Source organism: Notamacropus eugenii, chromosome 2, assembly GCF_028372415.1.
Source record: "Notamacropus eugenii isolate mMacEug1 chromosome 2, mMacEug1.pri_v2, whole genome shotgun sequence".
Taxonomy (NCBI): domain Eukaryota; kingdom Metazoa; phylum Chordata; class Mammalia; order Diprotodontia; family Macropodidae; genus Notamacropus; species Notamacropus eugenii.
In genome coordinates, this window is record NC_092873.1 from 297,042,052 (window position 1) to 297,055,438 (window position 13,387).

At 41.2% G+C, this 13,387-nt stretch overlaps 1 protein-coding gene across 13 annotated transcripts in view; it reads right to left on the reverse strand.

Annotated features, from left to right (window-relative positions):
- The window catches only part of VTCN1 (V-set domain containing T cell activation inhibitor 1), a 97,661-nt gene that overhangs the window by 15,385 nt on the left and 68,889 nt on the right, over positions 1 to 13,387 (reverse strand). For 12 of the 13 annotated variants that reach the window (XR_011974823.1, XM_072644486.1, XM_072644493.1 and 9 more), the window contains one exon: positions 11,911 to 11,975. Coding sequence is in view for 12 of the 13 variants with exons in the window: in XM_072644486.1 (XP_072500587.1) it covers positions 11,911 to 11,975 (65 nt within the window). In the remaining variant the exon portion in view is untranslated. Of the gene's footprint in view, positions 1 to 3,417; positions 3,556 to 11,910; positions 11,976 to 13,387 lie in introns of those variants that run through there. The other variant, XM_072644496.1, reaches the window with a different exon arrangement.

Genomic DNA, 13,387 nt, shown 5'->3' on the forward strand with positions numbered 1-13,387 from the left:
TCAGTGGCAAGAGGAAAGTCGGGACAACAAGCAGTGGCCTGGGTTCCAGTGGATGATCTTGGTGTCTTCAGCGTCTGACCAAGCTCTGAGACTTCCACAGCACCTGCCTCAGCGCCTTCATGGCTGCTGAAACAAACTGTTCTCATGTGCCCATTTCTCCAGGGGAAGTCTTCACATGCTTGAGGTAGACATCCCCCAACTCATGAGCAGGTTTGAGGCCTGTCTGTTATCGCCCACCTGGTTTAGCCCATCTGCCAAGAAGGTTTTACTGGGGTGTGGCTTCTGTGCATACTACAGTTTCCTGGATCCACAGGTGAGAGTAGTGTGTGATGGGACTGAGACGCTGAAGCCAAATAGTTGAGGACATTGAAGACTCGACTCAAAAGTCTGGCCTTCATTCATTGGACATTGTGTCCATTGGCAAGGGGGGGAGGGGGGAGGCATAGAATTGACAGGGTCATTATGAAGATTTTGTTATGAAGGGGATGACTAATGCAGCTTACAATCATGTACAGAGGAAGGATCAGATTTGAAATTGGGAATTGTTTGAGTCCCAGGCCTTCCACTGAACATCTGTGTATGATCTTGCCTAAGTTGCAGAACTTCTCAAGGCCTTGGTTTCCTCATCTGTAAAATGAGGGTATGAAGCCAGATGACCTTGAGGATCCTACTCAGTCCTAAAACTGCATTCTTTTGAAGCAGGGTTACCTTTATGGTAACGAATGGTCATTTGCATAGACGCAAGATTTGTCAAGGAAGAGTGTAGCTTCTGGCCACATTCTCTAAAGCTAGAACAACTGAGAGGTATTAATAGGGGATATTTGCATAAGCATCAGCTCCTTTTCCATAACTATGAAAACTAAAGGAAAGTCCCTGAGTTAAATTAAAATAAAAAACATTTCTTATTTAGTTCTTGGCTGGACACACACAAATTCAACAACAATGAATTCATGCAGATTGTAGTTCAATAGAGGGGATAGGAAATGCCAGTAACTAGGTAGGTAAAGGATCAAAGAGCTGGCAGGAGCCTTCAGAGTCATCCAGGCTCTCATGTTACAAGAGGTGACCCAGAAAGTATCAGTGATATAGCCAGAATCTGAACCCAGGTCCTCTGATTCAGAGGCCATTGCTCTTTCCATTATACTGTGGATCATATGTCCTCCTTTGCTTTTGCAAACTGCTTTTAAAAAATCAAATGATATAATATTTGTAAAATGCTTAGCACAGTACCTGACATGTAGGTGCTATATAAATATTTATTTCCTTCCTCTTTTCCATTTTTAGAAGGAGTAAAAAAAAAAATTGTAAAGTCCAGGAAATAAGCAAAATCAAACAACTGAGGCCTGATTTGAAGGACTGTCTTATCAGTAAAGGAGACTCCTATGGCTTTGGCTACACTATAAGGCTGCACTGTTACAGTGCAAACCACAGAGTTCTCCAAAGGCAGAGGGTAGGGATGATAATGTATAAAACCAAGGCAAGTCCTCTTAAAAGAAATGAAAATGTACATTATTTGAAAATAGAAATTTCTAAAAAATATTGTATCACATCCATTGCAAAAAATAAAGTCTTATTTACCTTTTAGAAATCAAGACAAATTTAGCTTCATTTGACTTTTATATTAAGAAAAATTTACCAGAGCCAGTATTTTGAGTGTTTTAAGTCGGATCACAACAAATCTTGAAGACCATAAAAATCCTTTGGTTAGTGCAAAGTCTTGATCTTAGGATTTTAGATGAGAAAAGATATTTATACTTGGCTATGATCAGTCCTTGCTTGCTAGCATTCTTGAAGGCTTTGCTTAAAGAGTTCTTGGACTTCTTGTAGCCAAATCCAGCATATCTACTTCTTAATTCTCCTGCTCTTTAGATTTTAGATCCTTAGAGTTGATGAACATGATCCTGTGAGTAGATGCAGCTGACTGAATGCCAGCTGGGTACCTCACCTCCTTCTCTCCTGTCTGCCTCTCCCTCCCCTTCCTTCTCCTCTTCACACTAAGGTAAATTTGGATGGCCAAAAGTTGCCCAGTTGACCTGGGTTTTACTGCCTCCTTCCCTTCCCTTCCCTTTCCCTTTCCCTTTCCCTTTCCCTTTCCCTTTCCCTTTCCCTTTCCCTTTTCCTTTCCCTACTACAATCTGAAACTGGGACTCCAAGGGGCCCTTGCCAAGGCCTCCTGGACACCCCTAGCTTTACAGTCATTATCAGTAGTACCTGTTGCTGTTTCGCACCCAGCCTGATGTCTTTGTTTTTCTTGACCTCATTAAAGGGGCCATGCCCTGGCTACTTCTTAAACAGGCCTATTCAATGAATGGCATTTGCCCTCACCCTAAGTGACTGCCTACAAAGACCTTGGCCTAAAGGGCCCAAGGTCTCCCAGTGCATCCTGGGCCATCTCTAGTAATCCTGATTCAGATGGCTCTGGAGGAGAAGTGAGGCTAGTGACCTGCACAGTCCCCCCTTACTCAAAACAAAGTGAAGGGCAAGTCATGTTATCATTTCTCTGATGGCATGGTCTTCTTCGGCAATGAAGGATGAATATGATCCTTAGGATCACTCTGAGAAAACTGTAGAGCAGTTTGACAGAAACTAGATATAGACCAACCTCTCACACTATAACAGGAAAGGTCAAGATAGGTACATGATTTAGACATAAAAGGTGCTATCTAAGCAAATTGGGGAGCATGGAAAATTCTATCTTTCAGATCTATGGATAAGGGAAGAGTTTAAAAACAAACAAGAGAAAGAAAAGATTATGGGAGGTAAGTTGGATAAATTGGATTACATGAAATTAAAAAAGATTTTGCACAAACAAAGCCAGTGCAGCCAAAATTAGAAGGAAAACAGGAAACTGAGGGAAAATTGTTTATAGCAAATTATTCTGATAAAGACCTCACTTCTCAAATATATAGGGAACTCAGCCAAATTTGTAAAAATAAGAACCATTTTCCAATTGATAGTCATAGGATATGAACAAGCAGTTTTCAGAAGAAAAAATCAAAGCTATCAGTAGTCAAACAGAAAACATTCTACATCACTATTGATTAGAGAAATGCAAATTAAAACAGTTCTGAGGTGTTACCTCATACCTATCAAATTAGCTAATGTGACAGAAAAGGAAAATGACAAACTCTGTAGAAAAAAGGGTATACTAATGTACTGTTGGTGAAATTGTAAGTTGGTCTAACCATTCTAGAGAACAATTTGGAACAATGCCCAAAGAGCTATGAAACCATTCATACCCTCTGACCCAGAAGTACTACTACTCTGAACGGTAAGGCCAAATACAAAGCAACTTGGAGTAAAAGCAGTCTTCATATGGTCCAGAAATTGGCCGTGGATCATATGTCCTCCTTTACTTTTGCAAACATTTTTTTAAAATCAAATGATATAATATTTGTAAAGTGCTTAGCATATTACCTGGCATATATAGGTGCTGTGTAGATATTTTATTTCCTTCCCCTTAGTCAATGAAGAGTGTAGCTCTTAGTATGTGAAAAAGGCAAAAGGATGGTCCAAAATAAAATCTTAGAAGGAGAAGCCCACCATCTCTCATTTCTTACCACCTGAATTAACTTGGACAATTTCTTCATCTGTAAAATGGGAATAATAAAGTTGTGGGTGATACCACATGGTAGGCGTGAAGATGCTGCAATACATCAGCAATGAAGCAGTGTAAAAATATCATCCAGGAAATAGTCAACTAGCCCCTGCACTCCATTGGTACCTATGCAATACTGAGAGACCTTGGGAAAGGCCCCCAGCACTTTAGAACTCCCATAAACAAGTCGCAGGAAGACAGGAGCAAGAATTGTACAGTATGGAAAGTATGGGTGGGTTGTGATCTGCCTTGTTGAAGGGCATATCTAATCAACAACATCAAAGATCCATTCAAGTATAAACACTGTAGTTATTATTGACTTTCAGTAGCTTTTGATAACATCTGAGAGTGCAGCAGAATGATAGTGCGGTAGCTAAGTAGCTTACCAAATTCCAAGGTGTTTTTACTTTTGTTTAAAAAAAAGGAATATATTATTTACTTATATTCCAGGCTTTAAAAAGATTTACAAAGATGTCTTTATCTTTTAAAGTAAATAGTTTTTCTGATTACCACCTGCTAGTATGGGCGGGTTTGCTTCAAGGGTAACTGGGATTAGCATCTTCCTTTGAATACATAGAAGTTTTTACTGAGAGATATCCTTGATAATTCTAGGTATGAAGAATTGTCATTTCTAAGTCCAGCATTGGACTAGCGCCAATGTACTTGTGAATGTCTAGAATCTGATTTCTTTACATTCTTATTGATCTCATTAATATTGTCAAAGGAAGCTATCTCAGGTTCACCTGCTGTGCATCAAGTTAGATAAATCTGGCTAAAATTCAGAGAGAAGACAAGGTTTTATAGATATTAGTTCACAGATTTGGAGCTTGAAGGGTCCTTACAATCCATCTAATCCTTTCCCCCTACACCCCTTCATTTTACCTAGCCTATGGCACAGAGGGCTTCTCAAGGTCACATAGGTAAGTGACAGAGATGAGTCTTGAACCCAGGTTCTCTGACTAGAAATATAGTGCTTTTTCCAGTGTACCGCAGGTTTCTTTAAAGCACTGTCAAGGTCAAGAGAGTGAAGGAAGCAAAATGCAGGGGAGGGAGCAATGGGCTAGGAAGTCAGGGAACCAGGCTCTGCTTCTAAGCAGTGGTGTGACGTTGGCCAGACAGATTCCCTTCTCTGGACCTCCATTTCCTCATCTGTAAATGAATGGGCTGGACTAGATAATTTCTAATGTTCCTTCCAGTTCTGACATTATTCTATTCATTCTGTCCTGTCCTGTCCTGTCCTATTATATAAAAGAAACTCAGAGACTCCTAAAGACTCAGACTGTAAGATGAAAAAGAATGGAATAAGCCCAAGAGAAAAGAAGCAGTTCAAACAAGGCTAGTATTCAAAATGGAAAAAAAAAAAAAAAAGATCAAAGCATGTCAAGCTGAAATAGGAAAGGACTGAGACCATCCTCCCCACAACAATAACAGTTTGAATTCCAGAATGTATTTCAAGAATCTGTGCTGGTCTCTGCTAAATAATGAGCAGAAGCAGGTGGTGGTTCCAAGTGCAAGGAAAGCTCCGTGGAAGGGGAGGGGAGGGTGGCGGCAATGTTCTGGAAGCAGTTTATGACCTAAAAAAGATCCTGGGAAGGTTATATAGATGGGTTGATAAACAAGAGGTAGACTGTCTGACATAGACCTGATGCCATAAGATTATAAATGACCAAGTCATGGGGCTAAAACCTTGGTGGGATTCCTATCAATTTGGTAAATATTTATTAAGCACTTACTGTGGGCAAGACCCTGTGCTAAGTGATACAGATTCACAGATTTAAAAATGACATGGCTCTGCCTTGAAGTAGCTTGCAATCGAATCAGGGTGGGAAGAACATGACATGTGCACAAGTAAGTATAATACAAGCATGTGATGGGGACAGAGGAGCCATCCACACAAAGTATGTTAGGAAAACGTGTGGAAGGAAAGAATACTTTCAGCTGGGGGATGGGGCTGGTTTGAATGAGTCACAATCTGGATCCTTGAAGAGAAATGGAAATGGAAAGCACTAGATTATTAATTCTGATACCCACGTGACTGACAAAAAGTTATTTAACCTGTCTGGAACTTAGTTCCTCATCTATAACATGAGAGAATTAGATTAGTTGACCTCTGAGGCACCTTGACCTTTCAGTCTATGATCCTATGAGGATCTCTGCTCTCTAAAATGAATGAAAAAGTCTTTTCTTTCAGGATCTACAAAATCCTTCTAAAGTCATTCATACAACCTCCCTTTTGATGAGGAACAAAGACATCTATTTTCACTATGAGAAAAATGAGGACACAGGGACCACATAGCCCAACCAGACAGAGGATAGGCTGATGAGTAGTGAGTTCTAGCCTGAGCAGAACCTGAGCCATGTGACCTTGACCAAGGCATTCAGTTTCTCTGTTGCTCATTTTCTTCATTAGTCAAACAGCAATAATATCTCATATCCTCCTAAACCCAGAGGGCCATTGTCCTGATCAAGTAAAATAACAGATATAAAAAGTACTTTGCATACATTAAAAGCATTAGGTGACTGTGGGGTATTATTGGATCTTGAGTGGGGGTTATAGCTATCAGGAGCTCAGATGTCCTGCCTCTGTGTTTAGGAACTTAGAATAGCAGAAGAGACCTTCAGAGGTAGAAGGGGTCTTCTATATCATCTCATCTATTTTCCTTTTATTGTTGAGGAATCTAAAGGCCAGAGAAACTAAATGATTTGTCCATAGCCACGCAAAGTATTAACAGGGGTAGGATTTGAATCCAAGTTTCCTGACTCTCAGTATACTTTCTAGTATATCACATACTATCATTATCTCACAATTAGGGATTAATAAATACACAATGAAGTTGGTTAAAAAGTAAAAGCTGAAACAAAATTATTTCAAGGTCATCATTAATTGATGAATGAATTTTCACCTAATGCAAACCTGAAAAGTTGAGAACATCATGTAAATTACTGGCCCCTGATTATATATGTATAGCTTGTCTGTCACTGCCTATTTCAACAATCATTCCCATCTCATTTAGAGGTGTGGAGCAAGGAAAGAAGTTGAAATTCAGTTCACAACTTGAAGCTACAGTGAACCTCAGAGTTCTTAAAGGGAGGAATCCAAGAAGTCAAGTCTGATTCTTACTCTGAGCAAGAAACTCTTTGTCATAAGATTCTTACATCATTCTTCAGACAAGTGAAAAACCCTTCTGAATTATTTGGGCACGTTTCCATGCTGCTGAGAATAGCAAGAAAAATTCTTGCTGATATTGGATGTTCCCATAGTATAGTCCTTGCCTTGTTTTCTGCTGAGCTGTACACTTTGCGAAATAATTTGCACAAGTATTAGTAACAATTACGAACAATTGAAGCTTCTCTAACAACTTAACAGAGAATGATTTCACTGAATCCAGGCCTCTGAGATGCACTTGAGTTCGGTGATCATTCATGGCACTGAATTGAAGTTGTTCCCAAACCAGAAAGATCTGCCTTTGGGCATTTCACCTCCCCTAGGTCTAAGCAGAGACTGAATGATACCTGGCCAGAGATGTTGAATAATCCAGAATTGACATTCCCTGTAAGAATCATGAAGAAAATGGTAGCATATGGGGTAGTAGAAAGATCAGTGGTCTTGGAATGGAAAGGGCTGAGTTCAAACCTCAACTGTCACTTATTAGCAATGTCATAACATGTGACTCATTTAACTTCCTGGAGCCCTGGTTTCCTCATCTGTAAAACAGGAATAATAAGAACTTTATGACCTACCTCACAGAGTTGTTTGCAAGGCTCAGAAGGGATGGTGTTTATGTAAAGCACTCTGTAATGTCATGAAAATGTAAGCTATCATCATCATTATAATAATTAAATCAAGGCCAATTTCTAGTCCCAGTTGCCAAAGGTGACAATGGGAGTAGGAAATAGTTGAATATGGGGCCACCAAACCCAGAGACACTGATGGAGCTAGTTGATGAAAGAGAAGGAAATGCCTATCCCCATCAATTCTTGTTGTAATAATGGAACAAATATTACTAAGAGAAAACATCTGTCAATTTCAGCATAATGTAGCTACGCATAGCAGGAGTTTATAAAGAACCAGCCATGCTGGACGAAAGCAGATTGCTTTTTTGGATAAAAATAGGCAATTAGTAGAGCTTATGCAAAGAGTGAAATGGTAATGATGTATCTCAATTTCAGTAATAGTGCTACTCACCAAATTAATTTAAATGGGTTGGCCTTGAGCCCACAGGTAGGAAATGAACTGAAACTTCTTAGAGCGGACATAATGATTGAAAACAGGCACCTGTGGTGAGCCATGGGGATGTGCTGTGGGCTCAGGCCCCATTTACTGTTTTCATTAATACTGTGGCAGATGGAATGAACATCAATGTTAATTAAGACTGAAGACATCAAACTAGAAGTAGCAAAAACAAATATGAGCTTTGCAAGACAAATATGCAAGGGTGCCCTACACAGTGTCTGCACATAGGAAAAGCTCAATATATATTCTTTCAAATTATTAGAATTCTTTGCTAAGTGCTGGGGACAGTCCTGCCAACCACCCTTGTTGAGGTCTATCTCTTGCCTGGACTATTACGATAGCTTCATTGGTCTCCTTGCCTCCAGTCTGTCCCCCATCTTATCAGAGAGGTTGTGGCACAATGGTTAGAGTCTTGGGTTCAGATACTACCTCTGATACTTTGTAGCCAGGAGGCCATAGGCAAGTCACAGTGTCTCTGACCTTCAGTTTCTTCATCAGGAAAATGAGACACTGGGTAAGATGGCCCCTAAGGAGCCTTCTAGCTTTAAATCAATGAACCTACGATCTCTTGACTTACAAATTAACTTTACCCAAGCACAGGCCTGACCATCTCACTTCCCTCCACAAGAAGCTTTCAGGCCTCCCTACTGCTTCTAGGATACATTACAAACTCCTTTGGCATTTACAGCCCATCACAACCTGGCTCCAATCTCTCCCCCTCACACTTCTCATTGCTTGGCTTTGGGATTCCACCCATTTGGGCTTACTTGGACTTCCCCAGTCCAGGATATTGGATCTCTCCTCTCTGGACCTTAGGACAGACTGTCTTCTGGGCCTGCAGCATTGTCCCTCTGTCTCTGTTTCTTGGGTTTCTAGTATCCGCAAAGGCTCAGCCAGAGAGGCACCTCACCCACGATACCTGCCCTGATCCCTTCCAGCCTCCGAAGGTGCTTGGTATTTATTTGGTAAATACTTACCTGGGCACATATTGTTTCCCCTCAGTAAAACATAAGCTCACAGAGGACAGGGACTGCTTTCTTTTTGTCTTTCATGCCTAGCACTGAACCAAATGCCCAACACATTGTAGGAGCTTAAGAAGTACTTGCTGAATAGAACAAGTATGGGCCTAAACTACTAAAATGGAATTCAGTTTGAAATTGTACACATCAGAGCACCTCATCCATCTTAGATGCCGTGTTAAGTAGCCAAGTGCTCCACTGATTTAATGTAACATTCAAGTAAGGAGAACCTAGCAAGTAGATGGATCCCCGGGAGGATTTCTGAAAAGACATGGTAAAGATAGGATGAGAATGCATGGATGGGTTGTGCTCATCAATGATTTGGGAATTACCCATCCACACTGTGAAATCATGACTTCTCTAGAATCTTGAAGGGCCACTCTGTGGTACAATGGATAGAATGCTGGGCCTGGAGTCAGGAGTTCTGAACCCGGAGTTCGGATCTAATCCAAGTCACTATGACTATCTGTGTGACTCTTACTCAAGTCACTTAATTCCTGCCTTGGTTTCCTGATTGAAGATATGTCATGTCATGAAAATGTAATGAAGATAATAGAACATCCTAAGGTTGTTGTGAGGTCAAATGAGATAATATTTGTAAAGTGCTTTGCAAACCCTAAAGTGCTATATAAATGCTGCCTACTATTAAGTAAAGTTATATTATTTATTGCAACAAAGGATACTCATATTTATGGGGCAGCTAGGTGGTGCAGTGGATAGAGCACCAGTGCAGGAGTCAGGAGGACCTGAGTTCAAATCTTACCTCAGACACTTGACACTCACTAGCTGTGTGACCTTGGACAAGTCACTTAACCCAATTGCCTCATCCTGGGTCATCTCCAGTCATCCTGATGAATATCTGCTCACTGGATTCAGATGGCTCTGGAGGAGAAGTGAGGCTGGTGACCTGCACAGCCCTCCCTCCCTCAAAACAAAGTCAAGTGCAAGTCATGTCATCATTTGTCTGATGGCATGGTCTTCTTCAGCAACAAAGGACGAACACACTCATTCAAATCCTGAAAACCAGTAATGGTTCAAAAGTATATATACTATAGGATATATATGTATAGTTATGAAATATATATATAGGATATATTACATATACATATATATGTATATGTCAGGAGGAAAGGTGATATAGTTCAGTCTGATGTGGAATAACCTAAGAAGTCAGTTCAAAAAGAAAGCTGGAAACCTCTTCAGAAGTCCCAGTAGCTGAGTTCTTGAGAAAATGCTCCCTTTATAAAGTTTTGCCAGTTTAGTGCAGAATATTTACAGTGTTACAGTGACCTCATTATTCATGAGCTCAGATGAGGAAAGGGAGGGAGCTTAAGGCTTCCTGGCATTTGGGAAACTGCAGAGTGCTTTTGGTGCTCCCAAACACTTTGGCACTGAAAAAGAATCCATCTTTTTAACACCACAGTTTTTCTGGGTGATATTCTATGGCTGTAAATCATGGGATGTAATGATCACAAAAGGACTAAAATTAGAAACAACAAAGGGCAGTGGAGAAACAGATGGTGGCTATGAGTAGACTCTCCTGCATTATCTAGAACTAACCACATAGAAAAAGTCAAGTAGAATATGTTGTTGAGGACGTCCGAATAGAAAAGGAGATGGGCCAGCCATATAGGAAGAATAAAAGACAATAAAGTGCCAGATAGTAAATTAAGTCTTCTCAAGTCATAAACACAACTAGACATGCACATGCCATGAAGGATTTATGGGTAAAGTTTGGATGAGAATTTAAGAAGAAGGTGTATTGTGTTAACAAAGGCTACATTGTATATCAATCAGTCAACATTTGTTAAGTACCTATTTGTACCAGGTACTGTGCTTAATTCTGGGGATACAAAAAGAGTCAAAAGACAGTCCCTGCCCTTAAGGACCCTACAATCTAGGCGAGCCAGCTGATAGAATCACCATAAGACCTTTCCCACAGGTGCTGTGGCAAAGGAGATAGAAACCCTTGGCTGAGTCAGGACCACTGCCATCTAAGAGGAAGGAAATCATTCTTAAGAGTGGAAACTGCAAAGTTAAAGGGATGAAGGGACAGTTTTTGTCACGGACTATGGAAGGAAATGAGCAACTCAGAAACAGTCTTCTGCCTGAATCAGACCACAACTGGAATTTTACATTCAGTTCTGGATCAGATATCTTAGGACGGGCACTGACAAGCCAAATCCCAGACTTAGGAGGGGAGCTAAAGGGGTGGGAGGGTCTGGAAACAGTTTCCATATGACAGCCAGTTAAAGGGGTTAAAGACCCAGAGAAGATAATAATAGCTCTCTTCAAGTATATGAAGGACTGGCATGTGGAAAGAGGGATTCGGTTTGTTCTCTTTGGCTTCAGAGGGCAGACCCAGGAGTAATGGATGGTCATTGAAGAAAGGCAAAGTTGGGCTTCATAAAAGAAAACATTTCTGATAAGAAAAGCTTTCAAGAGTGAAATGGGCTTCTCCACAAGGCAACAGAGATCATTGAGCAGAGACTATGACTATTTCTCATTAATATTGTAGAGGAGACAGATGCTGAGGTAGTAAACGCTGGACTAGGTGACCTCTCCCAAGACACTAAGACATGGGCTGTATTAAGATGCAAAGGATAAGTCAGGGATATTTGCCAATTTGCACATTTCAGGTTCTTTGACGATAAATGTTAGTTGAATATATGTCAGATGGTTCCACGAAATAGCCTGTCCACCAGAAGGGAGAGGCAACTTTCTGTAACTCAAAACATAAGCTGCATTCAGAAACCAGTCATCCACACTGTGGTGGTATCTGTTACCTGCATGCTACAGTGGCCACAGTGAGTTTTGCCTTTGTCTAAAATAAGAGAACAAAGACTAAGAACTGTTAAAGACATCAGTGGCAGCCTCATTGTCCAACACAGAGCCTCCCTGTCACCCACTTGGTAAACTGGCTGTGAGCCCTAGGACCTTCACTTGGAGAGTGTGGTTGCTCCTAGAAGGACTAGACCTGTGAGAAGAGGACCTTAAGGTAAAATGGGAATAGGCTGTCCGCGAGGACTCTCCATCTCTTAATTTAACAGATCACATACCTGAAATGCCAAAGCCGATGATGAGTGCAATTGCTCCCGCCAGAATTATTATGATGCTAATAATGCTGTAGAAAACAAAACAGAGAAATAAGGGGTTATTGGTGCATGTCATAGACAGCTAGGGACTGACACTCTCAGAAAGGAATAAAAGGTGGGTCTACCACAGCTCAGGCCTCAGATATGGAGACGTGGCCTTCTCTTTCCCCAGAGAATTCCATGGCCCAGGTCAATAATGAGACCCATGTGTCAGTTCACTAGCCGCCACCCTGCTGTTCTGTTTGTCTTGATTAGCTTTGGCTACTACAGAGTGAAGAGACCAAGGTCAAAGGTGGGGATGGGGGCAGAACTGTTTGGGGGAGGTTTGCCCAGGCAGTGCCACCTGCCTTAGTGCATACTTATCAAGCATCCTTAGTTATACACCTTTGTTATTGGCGACTCCAACCCTCCCCACACCCACCCACACCAAGTTTATTAAATAAAACAAGAACAACGAAAAAGTACAAGGAGGCAAAGAGTGATACTGTAGAGAGAAGGAAACACCTTAAAAAATCTTGAATAGTCTCATTGTCTACAGCTCCCCTTGGCTCAGGTGCTGTCCCACCTCAGATAAACAACAGACCTCAAAGATAGAGCCTGAGTATGTAGCTAGCTCCCTTGGGGGTCAGTGATCATCAGGAATGTGGGGAGTGCCCTCAGCACAGTTTACTGATCTGGAGGCAGCAGCTGGAAAAATGAAATCAACATCTGCTAATTTCCCAGAAGAGTCAAAACTAGCCCACTCACCCTCCTCTTCTCTGTCCCCAGAGCAACTTTAAAACCATTAGTCTACATGTGTTTGAACTGCTGGTCCAAATGATACAAGGAGCGGGAGGCTAGCCCCATTTTGGATGCTGTCTTTCTGGCCTGAAGCACACTTGTCCTTTGGCTTTGAATCAGACTGTTAGAACTGAAAGGGACCTTGCCCTACATAAGATCATAGGCTTTGGAGTCAGAAGAAACCTTGCGGGCTAAGGGGAAATAACTATTCTGACATGCTCAATTTACAGATCAGGAAACTGAGACCCAAGTAATTAGTTACTAACAAGTAACTGAGACCAAGTGACTAATATTAGTAATATTACACAGCTACTTGGTGTTAGAACCAGTACTAGAACCTGGCTATTTGCTAGAAGATTCTTCTTAAATGTTATCACAAAATCAGACCGTGAAGCAGGGGCCCTCTTCCTGCAACAGAAGATCAGCTGACAGTCCCAAAGAATCTTGGCTATTGTGGGGTCTCACAGAGAGGTGCCTCCCTCCAACACTCACCGTTTCCCTTTGGTGAACTTTATCTCTCTCCCCTGTCCCTCCATGTGCCATTTCACTAACAGAAATAAAATGACAACATGGGGACTGCCTCCCACATGATTCAGTTCAATTCAACAAATACTCTTGGAGCTCCTACTGGGTGCAGGGCATTGTGTAAAGTTTGGAGATG